The sequence below is a fragment of the Patagioenas fasciata genome, chromosome 1 (assembly GCF_037038585.1).
Source record: "Patagioenas fasciata isolate bPatFas1 chromosome 1, bPatFas1.hap1, whole genome shotgun sequence".
In the NCBI taxonomy this organism is placed as follows: Eukaryota; Metazoa; Chordata; class Aves; order Columbiformes; family Columbidae; genus Patagioenas; species Patagioenas fasciata.
The window spans coordinates 73,020,995-73,042,748 of record NC_092520.1 but is presented as its reverse complement, the minus strand read 5'-3'; the positions used below and the strand labels follow the sequence as shown (position 1 = coordinate 73,042,748).

The following is a 21,754-nucleotide window of genomic DNA, read 5'->3' as shown; positions in this document are numbered from 1 at the left end:
ATAAACAGTGTAATATTTAATTCTTTATAAAGTAGTATTAAATTTTTTTTTTCCCCTTTTTCAAGTCATCGTCACTTTGTATGGCTGGTGTTCACGCAGGCGTTGTGTCAAATACTATGGGTGGCCAAATTAACGTTGTAATCAGCAAAGGCATTCCGTACTATGAAGGCTCCCTGGCTAACAATGTCACCTCAAAAGTGTAAGTGTACTTCCTATGTTCTCCTTGTCTTTAGCACCTTAGATCTTGGTAGTGTCTCATCGCAGGATTAATTCAGCTAGGGGAGCTACGTGTTCCGTGGACGGGTTCTCTTCTGTAAGGTTCTCACAATGCTCTTTTGCTATAGTATGATTGTTTTGACAGATATATTTAACCTCTAGACCATAAAAATTGATTTTCCAAATTCCGCAAGGAGGTTTTATTTTCCAAAATGCATGGCTTGACCATAAATTCCTAATGGTCTGTGGAAAAATAATAGTTTAATGCTAATTTTTTAGTGGCAGGGAGAAGAGTGTAACTTGTCATTTTACCTCATGAGTCCCAGGAATGAAAGCAATCAGAGCGGGCTGTCGCTATTATGATTAGCTTAATTTAAAAGGGAAGCATTAAAATGAAGTCTTCCATTTTGCTGGGCAGATGTTTGTTTGAAAGCCATCAAGTCAGTATCTCTAGACTAGATGTCAGTTGAAAAGGTGTTTGTATTGAAAACTGGTGACAGGAAGTGTTCCTTTAATTGTGAAGGGCTTGTTTACGCATATGTGCAAAGGTTTCAGTGGCAAGCAGTCTGACATGAAAAATAAATTGAAGACTCAATTTTCCTTACTGGCTATCACAAACCCCATCTTTTGTTCTCTGCAGGGGACCATTATCTACAAGTCTCTTCACATTTAAGACGAGTGGTAAGCATTGTCACATGTATTACATATTGATACTTTCATACAGATTTTGTGAGTGAAATAAGTGTGCAGGTATTTTATTACTTTTTGATCTAGATAGTGAGGCTTTATTTTTTTTTACTTCATTCCTCAGTAATGTATATTTTTGAATTGTTTTACTGTCATCATTTTGATTATTAATTATCACTGTGTTTATAGATACAGTGATGTGTAAAGTAAGCATTGCCTTATCTGCAGAAAGAGATTCTTTCAGGCTGTATTCCTCTATCATAGTCTGGGTTTAAGTGACTCATCTCACATACTTGGAACATACTGCTGAAGGGGAGATTATACACATACTCTTCAAAAGGTAACAAGTATTTTGCCTAATATATAAATAAAGGTGATAGCCGAGTGGGGAAATAAAGGCAGGAATTTGATGGGCAGGAGTGTTTTGAGATGGAAATGTATACAAACAAGCAAAAGTTTGCATATTATATGCATTATATTTTATAATAATTTTCCACATGTCTGGGAGATAGAGCTGGAAGAAGGAATTGCATGTCTGATGACCTTATGCATGGAGAATATTAAACACAGTGATTTAGGCAGGGTTTGTTGTCTTTCAAAATTTGATCTGATAGTGTATATGAAACTAATTAAATGGGCTGGAAATATGAAGAGATGAGGCTAAATGCTCATCTAAACTATCTGGATTTCAGTGATAGATTTGAGAAATTATTCAATGAGCTAGAGACAAGATGCAGATCTAGATTAAAATGTGTGTAGTTGGGTGGCCTAGGAGTTATTGGGAGGAAAAAGAGGACTCTCTAGTGTGCTCAAATGAGGTTTATCACGCTGTGGTGAAGTTACTAGTATGGTTCTTCTATAATAGCTGAATTAATGACTTGGTACAAAATTGAGGAGTATGTTATTAATGCTAGAGGTGTGGTCAGTGCAGAAGAAGATGAAACTGTTTGTACAGGAAGACTTGCCTGACTTTGAGACTTGAGTAACAGAAATTATTGAAGAATTACAGAGTAAAAAGTATAACGTTGGGTACGTAGAGACTGAGGCATTTCTCCTTCAACCTTCAGCAACCTTTCTCCTTTCTACCTTCAGCATGGTAGATGGAAGTGGCAGGTGAGGGAAAGGATCTGGTTAGTGAAGTGCTGATGTGATCCTGTGCTGTAGTGGGTGAGGTATCTTCAGTAGAGACAACAAACTATTAATGCCATTGCACAGGACATTGGCAAAGCCTTTTCTGGGATACAGTTGGATGGGGGCTCTGCCACCTCTGCCTCCCTTGAGGGATGAGCACCCGACCTTGGTGCAGAGGAGGGGTGCAGGGGACCTGCCAGGAGAGGGGGAGCTCACAGCAGAAGGGAGGCCAGGCTGGGTTGTTCAGGCTGGCTGACTGAAGGCAAAGGTTGCTCTCTGCTGATATGTCTGGAGAATACGGGTGTGAGAGGGGAAAACTGTTGGCACTACAGAACAAGATTTTAGCAAAGAGCAGGTGGATATCAACTAGCCACAAAGAAATTTAGTCAGGAAAATCGGAGATGTTTTTTAAGGCATCAGCAGAATGTGACATGCAAAGAAACTTTTACTAAGAATGATGACAAAAAAATACAGCCCATTTCAAGAATGTGTTTGAGCTCAAGGCCAGGGTTATGACATGGCTTCCTACATTTTTTGGTGTATTGTTTGGTTAACATTTTGATACTGAGGTGGGATTGAAAAACAATAAGCTATATAGACACAGGAAAGGAATGAATGATTTGTGCATGAACCACACATACTGTTAAACCATGACAACTCTCCCAAAGCTTCTCTGCTAGTGCTCTGTGAGGGTGGTGATTGGAGAATATCCAAGTCATGTAATAGTCAAGACCACAAGTTTGGTTCCAGCATCACTTTTAGAAAACTAAAGGTGGTGTGTTCCATTGGTAGTGTTGTTATGAAGTAAATTCAGATGACAATTTAATGTTTGCATGTAATGTCTTAAACTCCAAGCAAGTAGAACAATTTTGCAACTTGAATTTTCATTTTGCATCCTCAGGTTGCTATGGGACACTGGGGATGGAATCTGGGGTAATCCCTGATTCTCAGATCACAGCATCATCTATTCTTGAGTGGTCTGACCAAACAGGACAGGTGAACATTTGGAAACCTGAAAATGCCAGACTAAAAAGGATTGGTCCTCCTTGGGCTGCTTTTATCAGTGATGAATATCAGTGGTTGCAGATTGACTTGAATAAAGAAAAAAGAATAACAGGTGAGTGAATCTGATGTGACTTTTAAGCAGCATTCAGAAAGTGTGGTTGCTGACATATTTTTTTTCCAGTGCTTGGTCTTACATAAAGTCCAGGTGACATTTAATTACCATTACAGCAAAGTTAGTTCCATGTCCTAGCTAATATACTCGGGAACCTGGAGTCAGAGTTGACCAGGTGGAGTCTTATGCTAGAAAACACATCTTCCATCAGCATTTTTTGAAGTGTTTCCTGTGCTTTTATCAGATCCTGGATGGTTCCCTTTTTCTGCTGATAGTCTCTTTGGAGGTGGAAATCCATCTCCAGTCAGTTCAGTTTGCTGTTATTGCTGATGCTGGTGTACTGAGTTAGGTTTCTAGGTTTTCGCTACTCCCGTCATGGCCCTAGTAAATCCAACAGTGGAGACAGGAGCAATTGCAGTGCAATGTGAGATAAGCAGCTGACTGAGTAAACCAGCTAGCAGCCTCCCCTTCACCTCCTTGCCCAAAGTGGAACCTGGCTGAGTTTGGGATGGTGGATTCCTCAGCAGTTCTGCGTACCCTCAGTAAACAGATCAAACAGTGCCAGCTGGTGCAGCCAGAGTCTGGGTTAGGCCCTGCTCCTTGGCAGAGATTGCGATTGACCGTCAGTCATGATTTTAGTAGCTGTGTTTATCTGGAGAGAGACAGCTGGAGGGGCTGGTTCACAATCTGCTCCCCCAACCTGGAAGTTGGGCAAGTGAAATTGTGGTTACCTGATCCTGTTCACCACGTGGCCCATGCTGCCTAATGAAGCACTGAGACATTTGCATTTTGGGCTTATCCTCATGGGTAGTGTAAGTAGTGGCAGTGCAGCTATTGTATCTTCTGTGCTGATGTTAGTGTTCTCTATTTTGGTTTAATTGTTCAGAGGTGATTTGCTGTTGTTAATGAGCATGCTTGCAGTCCAACTTAAAAAATCGAGTGTCTTTAGGTAGAGTGCTTTTTAGAGTCCCAGGCTTTAAGACTATTGTGAAACATCCTCCTTTGATCAGTTTGGGTTTGTCTCTTTCTCAAATGCCTGAGTTGTTCTCTGTAAACTCAGCTGCACACCTGCTATCAGCACCTTGGCTTCCTGTCATTAAGCAACTCAGGTTTAGCAGCAACCTTTGTTTTTACCTCCCTGGGGACTATTAAGATTTTACGTTACTCCCCTAATTCCTGTGCTAATAAGCTTTCACAAATAGCTTCCCTGTGTGACCAGTTCTGCAGTGCTGAAGTGTCAGCTTTAGGAAGCCATAGTCCTTGCAATGATGCTTTTGGTTGGCAGTACAAAAGCAGGGAAAAGTGGTGCCGTCTCGGGAAATGAACAGGCTGTCTCCATCAAGAAATGGTGGGGAAGTGCTTAGCAAGGTTATATTATGAGAATTAAAATATAAAAGTAAATAAAATGGTTATTAAGTTTCAGGCACTGTAGAAGTTTCAGACTCTGGCACCTTGGATAATAAATAAAATGTAACTGGACCAGTGGAGATTCCAACTATGTAACTGTGGATTCAAAAGCTGATCTATTCTTACAAACTGGTACCACGTTTTGTCTAACTGGGCACTTTCCTTTCCACAGGTATTATAACTACTGGATCAACCTTAGCAGAGCACTATTATTATGTCTCAGCCTACAGAATTTTATACAGTGATGATGCACAGAAATGGACAGTGTACAGAGAACCTGGCATGGATAAAGATAAGGTAAAAATACCACACACTTCCTATATATCTTCTGTGGAGATCTTGCAGTTGTAAATATGACTAAGTCTGGTATGGTGAGGAAACATTAAATAACTTTCCTGTTCAGTGTAATTTTGAATCAGAAACAGCATCTGTGCAGAAGAAAATATTAAAATATGCAAATAGGTAAGGATTTGAATGGTTCTGAAATTCAGAGAGTATTTTTATTGCTATTTGAGGGTGAGACTATTCTATACAAGAAACTTCTGTTGCCAGTGGTAGGCTGGCTGGTACTGCGTCCCTTTAAAAATAATCAGATTTCTTTTGAAATAGGTTGTTTCAAAATTAAGGTTTACGTTCTCATCCTCTTGTGGTTACAGAATAAATGTTAGGGGTTTATAATTTTCTATGTTTTATAATGTTTCTGTCAATCTTTTTGACAAAATAGTGCTAAGTTTCTTTCTTGTATAATTGAAGAGCCCTTGCAGAGGGGAGTTTTCTTAAAAAATGAAATGGTATGTTGAGATGGCAAATGCTTTGCCACACAGAAAAATTGCCTAATGTTAGTGGAAAGATAATGTTATTTTCTCTGTGTTTATGGTTTTGCAATATATAATAGACAGTCAAAATGAGAAGATTAGTGTTCCACCTGGTCTTCCCAGTGTTTTGGATCAGCTTTTCTTAAACAAATGAGATGATTGTTGGTAACCTAACTGGAACTAGAATTTCCATCCTCAGTTTCTTGGATGTAATGTACCTTACTTCCATGGGCCTGTGGTATTACGTACATGTAATAGTAATTAGTAACCTAGTAACCTTTTAGAAACGGCTATTAGGAATGGTAACTCTTTAACTGTACATGGCTTTCTTCTGTTTGCTGTAGGTTAAGAATCTTTCATGGTAGCATCTAACATTCTGTTGAGGTTGTTGAACACTTGAGTGTAATCACAATATGAAACTTTTTGAAAGGAGACTTTACTGTCAGGATGGTCCATCTCCTTGAACCTACATGTGAGCCAAGTATTCAAGAAAAAAAATGCAGTATCTTTTGCTAGTTTTTGAGTGCCCTCTTCTGGCAATAAAATAAAATCTCAGCTAGTGAGCCACCTAGATTTAAGCTTCATGTTCAGTTTTATTTTCCTAGAAAAACTTTGAAGCTGTTACCTGATAATTTGCACACATTCTTTTTCTTGCAAATCCATGAAGTGAAACAAATTGTGGAGCTTGAAATTACAGGTAACAGATCTTTTATTTCACACTTTATCGTTAGGTGCAATGCCTGAAGAACCATAGATACTCAGGAAGTGCCAGGTGTAGTTACGTGACACAAAAAAAGGTTCAGTATGGTTGATCACTTAGACTTAAAAAAAATAGCAATTTCTTTTTCCCTTTGTGTGACACCGTCTCATTTGATGCACCTTTGCTTTTGGATACACATGCATGTAGGCTTCTCCCTTTGAGCCTTACACAATTGCACACCAGACAAACAAGGTTTGTTTGAAACATGGTTGAAATTCCTAACATTGTTCAAGAGACTACAAGCTTTTCCAAGGCTTTCCTGTAGCTTCTGGAGATCTGTCAGTACTTGAGAAAAGCTTTTCTTAAAGTTTTTATGCATGGAAAAAAGAATAAAATTGGGTAATTGGGGAAAAATGACAAATCAAAAGTGCCATGTTGGAAAAGTTTTATTTGATAGCACAGAGGCAAATTCAAAGAGTTTGATAATAAATGGAATGTGAGAGTGATCTCTCATCAAGAAACTTGCACTGTATTGAGCTCAGAGGCAATTTTTTTGTGAAAAAAAAAAAAATAGATGAACGAAAAATACTGAGCTGCAGGTAAAGTTAGATTACTGTCTTAATACTTGACATCAAAAGCTTCACTAATAAAAGCCTGGAGTCAAGAACTACTTTACTGTTAATCTTTCTTGAAGATAATAGTCAGCGCTAATGATTCTTTTTGCTGTTGCTGTTAACATGCTCAGCCTCAGAAACCTGAGGTGAAGAGTAACTTTTGGTCCTGAGCACCAAATCCGTGATTTCAGCTTTTGTTGCCAGGGTAGCCAGATGCAGCCGGCAGCTTTCTTTAGTAGCGGGCACCGGCGTGGCACAGTGCAGCAAGGATACAGTACAGCAGTGTGGGCTGGGCACATCCTCTCAAATAGTCTCCTCTGTATTTTGGTTCTTATTTGCGTCTGAACCAAACCAAATAATTATTTGGTGAGATCTGTAGCCACAAGTCTGTCAGCTTAAAAATAAGTAAAGAATAATTTTAAAACATGCCCTCACTTAGGGAAAAAGTGCCTGTAAATTGGAACCCAGTCTTCTGTGTTCTTGCTATGTCTCGTTAGTTTGTGAATACTTAGGCGCACAAACCGCGACTGCTTTGTATTATTCATTTATTTCCAAAATAACACCATAGACTTGGCCCTGCCTTTAATCTGTCTTCATTCATTGCGAGTAAGTATATTTAAGAACAATAAGTTTAAATTCAGAGCAGGGCAAATATGTGCTTGTAAATCTGCACTGCAGTAAGCTGCGGAAGAACAGAAACTATACGCTCTCAAGGCAAGTACCAAGATTTTTAGTATCAAGGATCGGTTAACAGTTTTATAGTGTTTCTTGGATACATAAAAATAAAAGTGCCTGTTAGTAATTTAAGATGTAGAAAAAACAATACCCTCAAATATGAAGTACTGCATTTAAATTACCAAATGATTTATTTTTGTGTGCCTAACTAAAATGAGTTATGTGTTTATTTGGTCAGTCAGTGCTTCCAAACATGAAGACAATAAATGCTTATGTAAAGACAAAGGAAAATTCTTATGCATAATAGTAATGGGGCTTGTGTGTCTTTTCAGGGTGGAGACATGTTATGTACATCAGGGAGGCCAGGCCTGAGTCCCTTAAAAGTCCCTGGGGCTGTCTGGGGAGCTTAGGAGACTTTTGAATGGATAGTTTCCTGGAATAATTGTTTTCTTTCAAACCTCTAGGTATATTCTAGTCATTTTGTTACAAAACCTTAAGCACAGGAGTGCAATACAACATATGAAGGTTGAAACACCAGATATCTGTGTTGATCAGAAGTGAGCCAAATCTTTGATTGCTCCATTTTATGCAGACACATCAGTGGTTACACAGTGCAATGTTTGTCCTTAAGAAGGGCAAGGTGCTTTATTGTTTACCAAGCGGTGTGAGTGAGCAGAAAACTGTCTATAATATTTATTTTTCAGGTCTGTGCAGGCAAGTGCCACAATTTTGTTCTGCATTATGTCGACTGTGATTTGCAAAATCTGTGTTAGTGCTTTAAACATGTTACTCATTGACTGTCCACTCTATGCTGACGTGTTGCAGTAGCACCCAAGAGCTGCATTTGCAGAGCCAAAGCCCAACTGCTGTGCACTGACCTGGGGAGACATTTCCCTTCCTGCACAAAGACACAATACCAAACCAGCCCTCCTAAAGATGATGATGAGCTGGTGCACTGGGTCTAGTTTTTGTGTTGTTTCAAGCAGCTCAGTGCAAAACCTGTAGTTGACCGTCAGTTTGTCAGTGTGCTGACACTGCATCCCTACAGTGACTCTCTGCCTACTGGTTTTAAATTTCAACCAAACCTGTTCTGTATTGTCAAATTCTGATGAGTTCTTTGCTTGCAAGGACCAGTAGTGAAGGACCAGCTTTAGCTCATCCTTTACACAAAGTCTGTGCCCTTCTCTTTCAGAACTGCACAGCTCTGTACGAGATTCTGGAGAGAGCTCTTGTGTTCTGAGCTTGAATCCTTTCATTTGGCTTACGGTTCAACCCTTGTAGACAGCAACCACTAGAGGACAATGTCAGCACATTTTTCACTGTGTCTCAATGATTTCTAATAAATGCCTTACCCGTTCATGGGACACACTTAAACTATTTGACTGTGCAAAGGCACCAATTAATTCCTGTTTTCACGTTGCCACAACTGCTTGCTAAATATATTTGAAGAGTAAGTTCAAAATATCAAAAAGAACTGAGCTATAATTATTTTCGGTGCCTTTAAGATGTCTTTAGCAACTGGCATTGCCTGGGAACATCAGGAAAATATTACATGGTACCTTTATTCTGAAGTAGGTAGTTGTGCGCATATATGTACACATGCACCTTTATTTTATTTAGTTACTTCATAGGGCTGAGTGAGTGGAGATGTGTAGGAAACAGCACCAGTCTGGGGTGAATTTTCAGGATTCTGCACCACTTATTTTTCTTATATGAAACATCAAAATTGGTTGTGGCTACTTAGTTGCTATTGCATTTGTGTAACATAAATATTTGTCTTTTTTCTTTTCCCCCTAGATATTTCAAGGGAACACTGAATTGTACCAGGAAGTTCGCAATAATTTCATTCCACCTATTATCGCACGTTTTTTTAGGATTAACCCCTTAAAATGGCACCAGAAAATTGCAATGAAAGTAGAATTGCTGGGATGTCAGTTCAGTTTAGGTAAGGCAACTGAAAACCTTTCAACTGTACAAGACAAGCAATTAAATAATTTGCCAAAGATTACATTGTGGGTGTATCTTCAATGAGAATAAAGTACTTCTTGGCTGCATAATCATTCTGTAACTGATACTTCAGAATTTCTTCCAAAGTTGTTATGCTTAACCTGGAAGATATGTAGTTGAGGCATAAGCAAGGTAATTTAGAAAACAAGTCTTTCAGAAGAAACCAGTTACTTGCTTTCCATGTTATTGAGTCATGGGTCTTTTTTTTCCTCATTATATAACACAAACAAAATAGAGCAAACTGTTGCAGCTGTTTTCTCTCAAAAAGGAAACATGGAAACCTAGCACTTCAAAAACTTTTTTTTAATAGATTCTTTTCTTCTAAAGGCCGTGCTCCTAAAATCACCATGCCACCACCACCGCGGAACAAGAATGACAAGAATGAAGACTTCAGTGATGACTTCATTCATTCAGTGAAGACTTCACTGGAGACAGATAAAACAACTTTCACACCTGAAATAAAAAACACCACAGTGACTCCAAGTGTAACTAAAGGTATCTACAGTTAAGCAGAATTGTTTGGGAACTCCTTACAGTACTTTAGCATATTTTGGTAATTTCTTAGGACAAGGCACTTATGATGTAGCTCATCTTTTATGTGCCAGTCATGTTGGTGTGAAATTTGAAAGGCATCAGCTGGCATCATCCCTTTGTTTATCAAATAAAAGTGTCAGAAAAGGGAGTGAGGTGACTGCAGATACAGGCACTGGTCTGGATGGCAGGGGACAGGGTGGTCTCATCTCACAGGCAGACCCAGCAGACCCAGGCTGACTGTGGTTAACTGTTAAGGTACTGTGGTATTTACTTCTTCCAGGAGGTTCAAATTTAAGTGGTTGCATGTTCCTGGGCTCTTGGGATTTAGCTGGATAATAATAAAATACACCGTTTCAACAGAAATCATCTTACTTGTATTAAAACAAATTTGTTGATTTTGATGAAAAGCCTTACAGAAATACCAGCTGTGCATACATGTAGAAAAGGGAGATGTTAATTGACGTTTATTCACCGTCGATGCATCCAGCAGGGTAGTGCAGCTGGGGAAACGGGTGTGAGAGACACTATACGTGAAAACTATGTGCTTTGCTCAAGTAATTTTTGAATTAAAAACTGATTTATGGGAAGTTCATTTGTTTGACACCACTTAATTTAATGGCTTTCAGATGTGGCCCTGGCGGCAGTTCTGGTTCCAGTGCTGGTGATGGTCTTCACTACTCTGATTCTTGTATTAGTTTGTGCCTGGCATTGGAGAAACCGGTAAACGAAGAGATTAATGAATGTACTTTGAATGAATGTTAGCCTGGTGTGTGGGAATGAAATGCTGCATGTATTGCTATAGGAACTACATGGTCCACACTGTGGGAGGATGTTTTTCCAGAATGGTATTCTCTGTGAGAAAATATTTACTTGAATAGTGAATACAGTGAAAATGGCTTTTTGTAAGTATTTTCATTAGAAGTGCTTTTACAGAAAACTGGTTTCTCCAGTAGCAGCAGAGTGGTGATGGCAAGCCAGGCTACTGGTGCTTATACTTTAAATTTGCAGACCAATTACAGCCAAGGTGACAGTTGCTGAGTGTTAATTAATGCATCTTGCAATAAGCAGACTAGCTAAAATACCTCCTCCTTTTTTTCTTTTTCACAGCAAGAAAAAAACGGAGGGCACTTATGATCTACCTTACTGGGATCGTGCAGGTAACAAAGTGGTTTTATGAAATCCCTTACTTGGCATTTTTGCTCTGATGCATATTTCAGATCGCAGTTACACAGACAAGTCCCACAAACAGAAACTTCTCTAATGCCAACTGCTTTAGGCATCAGGAACACTGAATTTCTTTTCTGGACAGACTGAACTGCTTCATTCTACAGTTTTTGTTTTTGAAATAGAAAATGCCTTGTTTCCTGTTGGAGCCTATAGCCTCACATCTTTTTTAGTAAACAAAGTATAGTACCTCTTAATTATACAACATGAGGGCAAAAATAATTTATTATAAATGTCTTTATATGTATATTGGGTGGGGTTGTTTTTGTCCTGGAAAAACCTTTCATCTGAGTGTATAAGGATTGTCAAGTTTTGTCTTTCTTCATTGCCCCAGTAAGTGTGTGGGATTGTTTGCAGCCTCTTCTAGGCATATTTTCCCTCTTACTGTCTTGTGCTCCATTAACTTGAGATCAGGCAATCCCACCGAGCAGTGCTTAGCAAGTGTCCTGAACATGCTTGTGCTACAGCGCACAGGGCTGCTGCAGCAGATGGGTTTGTACCACCGGTATGACTGTGCTTCACCTCTCTGGCCTCCTATGGAAAACATCCACATCTGTGTGTTCGCTCACTGGCAAGTGTGCCTTGTCCTTTAGCCAAGAAACCTTTTAATGACCTGAGTGGTGTTTGTTACATGGCTGTTTCTGATAGGTCACAGCATTGTTGGCCTAGAGTATTAGACTCAAAATATCTTGTATTTCAATGTCAATGATGGACATGCCAGATTTTTTTCCTGTTTGCTTAAATGCTCAGTATGCAGGTCTGCTTTAAAAGGAAATCTGGCAAAATGCTGAATCAAAATAATGTTGCTACACTTCTCTGTGGAACCTCGGTCTGTCCCCTACCAGAGGCTACCTCAGATTTTGTTACACACCATCCATGGTTTTGAATCTCCTGTTTCTTGGGCTTTACCTACAGGATGGTCTCTTGCAGCTGGATTGAAATATGTTAATGGACAGCAAAACTAGATTGGCTGTGGCTACTGGGGGAAGGGTTGGGGGGAACCTAACAAAACCAACCCCCTCCCTACCTTCTCTCAAGAAAACCTTTATGACCACAGTCACTCCTTGTCATTTGCACTGAAGTTATAATCTTCTTCATTCAGACTTTGGCAAATATTCACTGATCAGCAGTTAGCAACATGACATTAACAGCCAGAAAGTACATGAATTAAATGTACTGTTAGATTATAACTGAGATTGTCTAAAATTTTGTGTAAATATTTGACTTGCCAATTGGAATCATGGCCGACTTCTTAGTATTTTCTGTGTTGTATTTTAAGAGTTTATTGATGTGACGAGTAACTCCAGCACTGCTGCTAATGGACATTCAGGGATAGATTGACTGCACTGCAGCAGTTCTGCAGGTATTTGAAGAGGGGGAGCATTCAGGCAGGTTGATTGGGTGACAGTAATATTTTCACCTCTGAATCTTCAGTCTACTAGAACATATTAAAATGTCTTGTAACCTTAGGGTCATGCAAATATTGGTAATTGCACTGTTTACTTGCTACTACAAAGTGCAAGCTGTGGTGTAAAAATATGTAATAGTTTAAAACACAGTATATATGCAGTCTTGGGTTTGTTTGTTTTTTGTTTTTAAATCCATATGAAGGATGGTGGAAAGGAATGAAGCAGTTTCTCCCAACCAAATCAGCAGAACATGAAGAAACTCCCGTGCGCTACAGCAGCAGTGAAATTAGTCACCTAAGACCAAGAGAAGTCCCAACAATGCTGCAAACAGAATCTGCAGGTACATTTTACTGTGTTTTGTGGACTATGTCATGTATATAGAATCATAGAATTATTTCAGTTGGAAGAGACCCTCAGGATCATCGAGTCCAACCATAACCTAACCTAACTCTAGTACTAAACCATGTCCCTAAGAACCTGGTCTAAATGCCTTTTAAACACCTCCAGGGATGGTGACTCCACCACTTCCCCAGGCAGCCTGTTCAGTGCCTGACAACCCTTTCCCTGAAGATTTTTTTCCTAATATCCAATCTAAATCTTCCCTGGTGCAACTTGAGGCCATTTCCTCTCATCCTATCACTTGCTACCTGGGAGAAGAGACCAATACCCTCCATGTTACAACCTCCTTTCAGGTAGCTGCAGACAGCGATAAGGTCTCCCCTCAGCCTCCTTTTCTCCAGTTCCCTCAGCTGCTCCTCATCAGACTTGTGCTCCAGGCCCCTCACCAGCTTCATTGCCCTTCTCTGAACTCTCTCCAGCACCTCAATGTCTTTCTTATGATGAGGGGCCCAAAACTGAATACAGGATTCACGGTGTGGCCTCGCCAGTGCTGAGTATAGTGGCATGATTACGTCTCTAAGTCCTGCTGGCCACACTATTCCTGACACAAGCCAGGATGCTGTTGGCCTTTTTGGCCACCTGGGCACACTGCTGGCTCATGTTCAGCTGCTGTCAGTCAACACCCCCAGATCCCTCTCTGCCAGGCAGCTTTCCAGCCACTCTTCCCCCAGCCTGTAGCATTGCCTGGGGTTGTTGTGACCCAAATGCAGGACCCGGCACTTGGCCTTGTTGGACTTCATATGACTGGCCTCAGCCCAATGATCCAGCCAGTCCAGATACCTCTGTATGGCCATCCTACCCTCCAGCAGATCAACATATACATATATATATATGTGTGTGTAAATATATATATATATATATGTGTGTGTAAAAATATATATATATATATATGAAATGCCAAAAAATATCAGGATTTTGGCTACGTTTAATTATTTCCTGTTTGGTTTGGGAACAGAGGAGAAATTAATAGTTCTGTTGGCAAGTGCATTTCTTACAATACAAGCTTTTTCAGATCTGTTCTCAGTGTATCATAAAAGCATGTATTAATTGACTTGATGTGCTGTGGATGGGCACTTTCCCAAATTAATGCAGTAACTGAAAGTTTCTTTATTTGTACTTGTTCCTAAACCCCATAAAGGGTTGAAGGATTGTTTTTTAATGTTTTCATGCACTGGAAAAAATTTCATCCATTATCTTTATGCACGAATCTGAAATGTGGCACTTGGTTCCCTGTGCTGATTGTGTGGATTAAATCATTCTTTTGACCTAGAAAGGAGGAGTTACTGATAACGGTAAATGCACTTTCCTTGGTGAACCCATCATTAAAGGAAGATAACTGACCGTGCCTTTGGTTCTGCGCTTACAGGCTGATGGCAGAAATATGCAGGTGTGCAGGAATTATGACTTCATGGCAGACAGAATTACTTTTCTTCTTTTGGCTGCTTGTCTGTTTTTGCCCAGCAAGCCAGGTTTCTCACCTCCAGCTTTTGTAACTCAGATTATCTGGTGAACTAAAACATCTCAGCTGATGACATCCAGGCTTCCCCCCTCAAAAGACAGACCCTCTACTCCAAAGACCACTTTTTATCTGAAGCCCACCAGGATAATTTCATTTAACTATTATTTTGCAGGGAAGTATGTTTCAAAAAACTTTTGAGGCAGATTTACAGCGTGGAAAAATTGCCACTTAGGAGGGAAGATTTAAACCCGAGAAATCAGGATGTTGCAGCTATCCCAATGGCTTTAACTAGTGGGGGAAATTATTTCTTTCATAGCAATTTGGCACTGGCAGACAGATAGATCACTGGTCTCATCTAGGATAGTAATTTCTGTGACACTACTGAGAGGTTGTATAGAATGTGATGCCAATGTAAACAAAATTTCCATTAAGTGTTTGTGGTTATTTTTGTTTTGTTTTGTTTTTGTTTTGCTGGGGCTTGCAACACAGAGTATGCTCAGCCACTGGTAGGGGGAATTGTCGGCACGCTTCATCAGAGGTCAACCTTTAAACCAGAGGAAGGGACAGAAGCAAGTTACGCCGATTTGGACCCATACAATTCACCCATGCAAGAAGTTTACCATGCTTATGCTGAACCACTACCTATAACCGGGCCAGAATATGCAACTCCTATCATCATGGACATGTCCAGCCATCCCAGCACACCGCTTGGCGTTCCTTCCATTTCCACCTTCAAAGCTGCAGGGAATCAAGCTCCTCCACTGGTGGGAACTTACAATAAACTCTTATCTAGGACAGACAGCGCGTCATCAGCACAGGCGCTGTATGATACACCAAAGGGGCAACTGGGGCCAGGTGCTGCCGACGAATTGGTGTACCAGGTACCACAGAGCGTGGCCCACTCCACTGGGAGTAAGGATGAACTAAGCTCCTAAGGTAGAATGATGGCTTGTTTTTTAAAAGCCAGTTCCATAAAACTGACTTTTTTCATTTTTAATTGCATTGTTTCAATATTGTTAGTCTTAAATACAATGTTGAACCAAAAGATGTGGTATTGGAGGTCTGGGAAACCAGTACTTCTGCCTTTCGTTAAGCTGTATATATAATTACAGCATGTTTCCTGCAAAACCATGGATGTTTTTATTACTGCTGTACAATTGTCTGCCAGACATGAGAGAAGAACTCTTTGAGCTTACCTTCAGTAATTCACAGATGTGAATGATTAGTTGGAAGAAACAAACAGTTTAAAGTACGAATGCCAATAATTTCTTGCTAATGGTACTATTTCTGAGGGAAAAGAAACAAACAAACAAAACCAAACCTCCTAACTTTCTAAGATCTAAGCACTATAGCTTCTAAAATTCATTTTACTTTGTAAAAGCCCTGCACAACTTTGGACTTTAAAAATGACTACCAGGACTGATGGCAAATATCCCATTAACTTCGTGGCATGAAGTAGTTTTGATTCCAAATTATGCTATTTCAGCTTTTGTTCACAGGATTAGGCCTCAACAACTTTGTGTTCCTCAGAAGTTTCCCAACACTTTTGTTAGCCTTCCAGAACTAGAATTTGCTGTCTGTCCAATCTGTTTTCTGCCTTATCTCCTCAGGCCACTCCGTCTTATTCCTTCTTTAGGGATCCAGGGGGCACAGACTAAGTCATACAAGCACACTACATGGCAACTGCTTTTACATTTGTCCCTACTAAGTGAAGGCTACTCTGAATAGCACCTGCCTCAAATTCAGACTTCCCTGATGGTCAAAGTGTTTGAGGTGACTGAGTTCAGAAAGGTTCTCCCTCTTCCTCTGCCCTGCCCCCCTCCTGAGTATCTCTTGATGTGTGTTAAGATGTGAGCATATACTATGGTATGTATATACTTTTGTGAGTGCTTAAGGAAGCACACAAATATTCTAATGGTGCACAGTTTGTGTTATACATGCATTTAGCACATATGGTACGTTTTAGCACAACTGAAAAACTTTAGCCTTGGGGCTTATGATTGTATGTATTAGCAGTATAAAAAATTCCAAAACCTTTGCAACAGAACCAGTACTGTTCCAAAGAGTGCCCAGTACAGAAGTGTTTAATGGAATTGTATCCTTTGCATGTCCCAGTGTTCTCTATTATGAAAACATTGCAGTCAGTCTCGATTTGAGATAACATTGACTAGTTTTAGCTAGGTAATCACAAAATGAAAACAATTTGGATGTCATAGTTGCCATTTTTTATCTTGTTAGAAACAAAGCACAGCTTTTTAACCTAAGTAGTAGAAAAAAATCCACAATTAAAAATCTTTTATTTATTGTAACAGCACTGTTGGGAGGATGCTGAATGAATTTATACATATGAAACTCCCTACATACACATTAGCCCAGTTTTATGGACTTCAGCGGTTACTGTGTTTCTGTGATGCAACTCACATCAGCCTTGTTTATTGCCCAGGGTCCGTAAACTAGGTGGAGAACATCCAAATTGAAACTAAAATACTGGTCAAGAGGGCTGCCACCAGTATGGTAACTTACCACTTGACAATTTGTTTCTACAGGGCCTCTATAAACTGGGTAATCCAGAATTACTTTGTGGCCTGTTCAACATCCAGAATATGTTATTACATACTCTGTGCTGCCTTAAAGCCCAAGTCTACGTATTTTTGATCACTTATTCATTGAGTTGTTGTTTTTTTGGTTTTTTTGGTTTTTTTAAGAATTGGGTGTCTAAGCCTAAATGTGAATGTAAGTAAGGGTGATATAAAAGACCCACTCATGAAAAATAAATTCCTGCCTATAGTTGTATTTTTGCTGTTACTGCAGCTTTTTTCTGCTTGTTAAAGCTAGTCTACAATCTTTGTAGTTTTGTTTAAACAGATGTTTTCTTTCCCATCAGCAGCAAATATGACTTAGAAATTATCTGAGCTGATTTTATTTGAAAGGAGTCAGGGGTTGTTTCCACCAAGATGTGACATAATTATTCCAGCAAGAAACCTCTGCATTCTCAAACTTTAACAGTTTATTTTTATAGTAATTTTTTTCTACACCTAAATGGATGTGTTCAAGTCAGTAAAATTAACACTCTTTGATTAAATTTTTACTATGGGCCAGGTATGGTAGAACTGTGGATAATACTGTACACTAAGATGGTGTAAGAATTAAAGTTACGCTATAGTGGGTTAATTTCTTTTAGCAACCATAATGCAGCTTCATTATCTGAACAGCATGAGCTGTTGACTGGAACGGTTGTTTTTAAGAATTTGAAAGTCCCTTTTCTGAAAGAAACTGGTCCCAAGTTTTGCTCCCTGCTTTCATCTTTAAACATGTCTCTGCTAGGTCTGAGAAGTTTGAGTATGATGTAATAGTTGGGTTTAAAATGTATGCTATGACCTGTTCAACACTGATTCCCAAATGAAGTTGCATGATGCATTTAAGATCAGCATTCTCCTGTGCACAGTACAAGCAGAGGTGCATTTAATGGGTCTCTCTTACATGTGAAGACATATGGATATAAAATGTATTTCAGTCTTGTTTGACTTGAGTATTCTCCCAGAATGTATGTTCTTACCTCAGCATGTATTGTAGTTGCTCAGTATTTGTATATGTTGCTAGAACTTAGACTGTATAAATAGTGAGGGATTTTTATATGTATGTTAAAAAGTATTTTAAATAAATTGTACATACGTATAGCTCAGTATGCTTGCATTTAACACCTTATAAATAACCCTTGCATTTCCAGTCTCTAAATGAGTTAGATATGAGTTAACCCCTTTTGCAGTATGGTATGCCCTGCCTCCAACACTGACATTGTTTTGTGGCAGTTGGTGTATGCAGCAATCACCCACAGAGGATGGGTTGGCTCCTGCCCCGTCTCACCAAGCCTGAGAAGTAGTGAACTGACATCTATTAGCGCTCTCCTTGTGACTGGAGTCTGCTGTGGAGGCAGGTGCTACTGATGGGAGGCAGCTTCCATGGAGTTACCTGCTGCTGCCAGAATGCCAGCTCTGGAGTCCTGTGTGACAAGAGGCTACAGCACAGCAGAGGCAGCTGCCCTCTGTTAGCATAATGAGTAAGTCATGCCTGGTCCAGTGTAACACATTGCTTAGAGGCAGAGACAATCTCCCACCAATCAGCACACCACCTCTGTACTGGTAGAGGGGCTGCTAGTTTATTGTTCAATTAGACCATGGCTATTTGCCAATTATTGAGAAAAAGCTGCTTTTGCTTTCAAAGCTTTATCCTTCTTTATCTTAATTCTAGCACTGCAGTTCCTAAAATAAGGAAATCATAATTACTTTTCTTTTGCAAGTAGGTTAAAATTGGATCCTAAATGGTTTAGTCCTATGCTTGTCAAACTGCAGCATCATTGTAACATTACAAGCAGACTTGTCTTCAGAAAATGAATCCCTGCTTTCCAGTGTTCTAGTGGGACTATTCTCAAGTAAGTGGGACAGCCACCTGTGTAAGACACAATACTTGCCACTTCTTTATCTGTCTCTGCATGTTGTTAAACACATATTCTGCATTTAATGCAACTTGCCTGAAATACATGTTACTTCAGCTTGGGCTGTCACAGCTTCATGTTGAAGGTTTTCCACATCTTGGATGATGGGGGGAGGAAACAACACACCAAACAAAAAAAAACCTTGAAGCAAAAGCATACCTCGATTTCTGAAAATTGTCCAGGAGCCAAAAACCACCCTAGTTTGACACATCATAGTGTGCCTAAAAAGTCTTTTTTAATTACTTTTCCACAAATGCCATGGAGAAATGGCAAAAAGACCATGGGAAGTTAATAAGCCAAGTATGCTGTTCACTACACAAATAGCACAATATTTCTAAGAAGGAGAGAGTTCCTGAAAAACTTTCTGTGTAAAGGAATGAAATTTGTCTTTCATCTGTAAGTGTTCAACATTTGCACTGTTTTATACTGACGAAAATTGCACACACTTTTTATGCTTGCATTCAACTTTATTCTCCTCCTGTACTGGGACTTTGCAGATGTCTCTTTGCAAGGTGAAAGAAACTCCTATAATTCTACTGGACACTTCAGATGTCTCTTAGCATTAAAAGTTCACTAAAATGCACTTACTTCAAATGAGTGCTGCTGACCTGTAAGGAGACAAGCACTGAGGAATTGTTACTGTACATGCTATTCCAGTGAAAGTCAGCTTTGGAAGTTGTCATCTGGTCAAACTCTTTTCTTTAGGTAAGTCAGTCTGTCTTAAAACAATTATTGCTAAAAGGTAATCAAATATACCATGGTTCAACTGGAAGAGATACACAGCTCTCACCTGTGAGAAACCACATGATTGGTGAACAAATTCTGATCTAAAAAGACACATACATACAAAACTTGAAACTGGTGTCAGTTTTCAGGACTCCCAGAAGTTTATACCAACAGCTGCTGTTGCCCTGCAAAAGAAATGCTGTCTTTTCTGTACATATAATGACAGTACTGACATGAAATTGGAACAAAGAGCCCTACCTACATTCACATTGGCAGAAGCCTAAAAGAGCTTCTAAGTGTACTTCTGTCTGCACACTGAACTTATCTAGGGTGACTAGACAAATAACTCTGGTCAAATTATAGCAGAATCACAGTTTACCTAAAACCAAAGTTAAATACTATTGTGACCCTTTAGATTTTTTAATTTTTTTTTTTTTTGCCTTTTTACATGGTTTTAAGCAGTACAGAGTCCAAAGCATGCAGCATGCAACGGAAGGGTAAAGTGGAAGTCTACAGGTCAGGTTTCACACTAATACAATGCCACAATACATTATAATAGAAAGTAATGTAAGACTTACTTCTTTATTTATGGACTAAAAGTGCCTGCAGTTCACTTGCCTTGCTCCGGAACATTCTGCAGCTTCACAAGAGCCTAGGTCTCCAAAACCAGCTTTTGGAGACAATGGGCTGAGTGCCAGAATGCATTCTACTCAGGAAGGCTCCTTCATATTGGCCTAGTCTTATACATGAGCCTTTCTGAAACAAAGGCAAAAGAGTTGACTTTTATTAGTAAAAAAAAAAAAAAATCCATGTGTTATGTATCAAACATATGATACACATCTAAAACAGCTGATAAAAATTCATTGATTAAAATATTCCCTCAGAAATCCAAGAAACAAGTCTATTCAAGTCATAGGTTTACTTTAAAACTACTCAAAAGTAGATTCAAAGCTATGTATGTATCAAAAAATCCTTGTAACTGCAAAAAAAATGCTTTAATTGTCACTTTAACTACCTCTGAAGTAGACCATACTACTAATATGTTTAAATGCTGTGATTATTATTAGGAGAAATTATCAAAAAGTAGGATTTGGTATTTAAGTTATGCTAAAGCTCTTGTAAATAAATAGTCAGATTTTGGTTTGGTGTCTCACCTGGAAAGCAGGATGCCCAGCAGTATGGCTGCTTGCTACTACTGTGGTTTATTGGTACTTCCACAGTTACTTGTGACTTTCTGTGCCTGCCGGGATCCTGCTGCACCCTCTCCAGGCACAGGGATCACACAAGCACTGAAGGGAGACCACTGCCTACTCACAATCCAGCACCAAAACAGCCACTCAGTACCACCACACATGGACTCAGGGAATCACATAAAATGTTTCCTTAGCTCCTACAAAAAAGCCTCAGCAGTATTCAAAACCACCAGCAATAAAGAGTTTAAGTAAGTTCTTGCAACGATAATTACTTCATTTCACATTAAGGAAAAAAGCAACTTTCAGCATTTACTGCAAAATTACTTTCTTACTGTTTCTACAAGTTCTTGCATTTCTTTCTGTTGTACCCAGGTCCCTTTCCCCTACACTGCTCTCTAATAGGTCGTTGCCCAACTTATACTGGAACCTGGGGTTGTTCCTACGCAGATGTAAGACTCTACACTTGCCCTTGTTATATTTCATTAATTTTTTCCCTGCCTAACTCTCCAGCCTGTCCAGGTCTCGCTGGATGGCAGCACAGCCTTCTGGCCTGTCAGCCACTCCTCCCAGCTTGGTGTCATCAGCAAACTTGCTGACAGTGCATTCTATTCCCTCATCCAAGTCATTGATGAATATATTGAATAGTACTGGTCCCAGTACTGACCCCTGAGGCACTCCACTAGATACAGGCCTCCAACTAGACTCCGCATCATTGACCACAACTCTCTGGCTTCTTCCCTTCAGCCTGTTTGCAGGCCCTGGTGGACAGCAGGATGACCATGAGCCAGCACTGTGCCCTTGTGGCCAGGAAGGCCAATGGCATCCTGGGGTGTATTTAGAAGGGGGATGGTTAGTAGGTCCAGAGAGGTTCTCCTTCCCCTCTACTCTGCCCTGGTGAGACCACATCTGGAATATTGTGTCCAGTTCTGGGCCCCTCAGTTCAAGAAGG

At 39.7% G+C, this 21,754-nt stretch overlaps 1 protein-coding gene across 1 annotated transcript in view; it reads left to right on the top strand.

Moving 5' to 3' along the window:
* The window catches only part of DCBLD2 (discoidin, CUB and LCCL domain containing 2), a 46,334-nt gene extending 28,258 nt beyond the window's left edge, over window positions 1-18,076 (top strand). The window contains exons 6-15 of the mRNA XM_065829326.2: window positions 66-199; window positions 857-897; window positions 2,936-3,151; window positions 4,731-4,855; window positions 9,160-9,307; window positions 9,697-9,864; window positions 10,530-10,623; window positions 11,011-11,060; window positions 12,739-12,876; window positions 14,884-18,076. Coding sequence (XP_065685398.1) covers window positions 66-199; window positions 857-897; window positions 2,936-3,151; window positions 4,731-4,855; window positions 9,160-9,307; window positions 9,697-9,864; window positions 10,530-10,623; window positions 11,011-11,060; window positions 12,739-12,876; window positions 14,884-15,329 — 1,560 coding nt within the window. The 3' untranslated portion in view covers window positions 15,330-18,076. The remainder of the gene's footprint in view (window positions 1-65; window positions 200-856; window positions 898-2,935; window positions 3,152-4,730; window positions 4,856-9,159; window positions 9,308-9,696; window positions 9,865-10,529; window positions 10,624-11,010; window positions 11,061-12,738; window positions 12,877-14,883) is intronic.
* The last annotated feature ends 3,678 nt before the right edge of the window (window positions 18,077-21,754 follow it).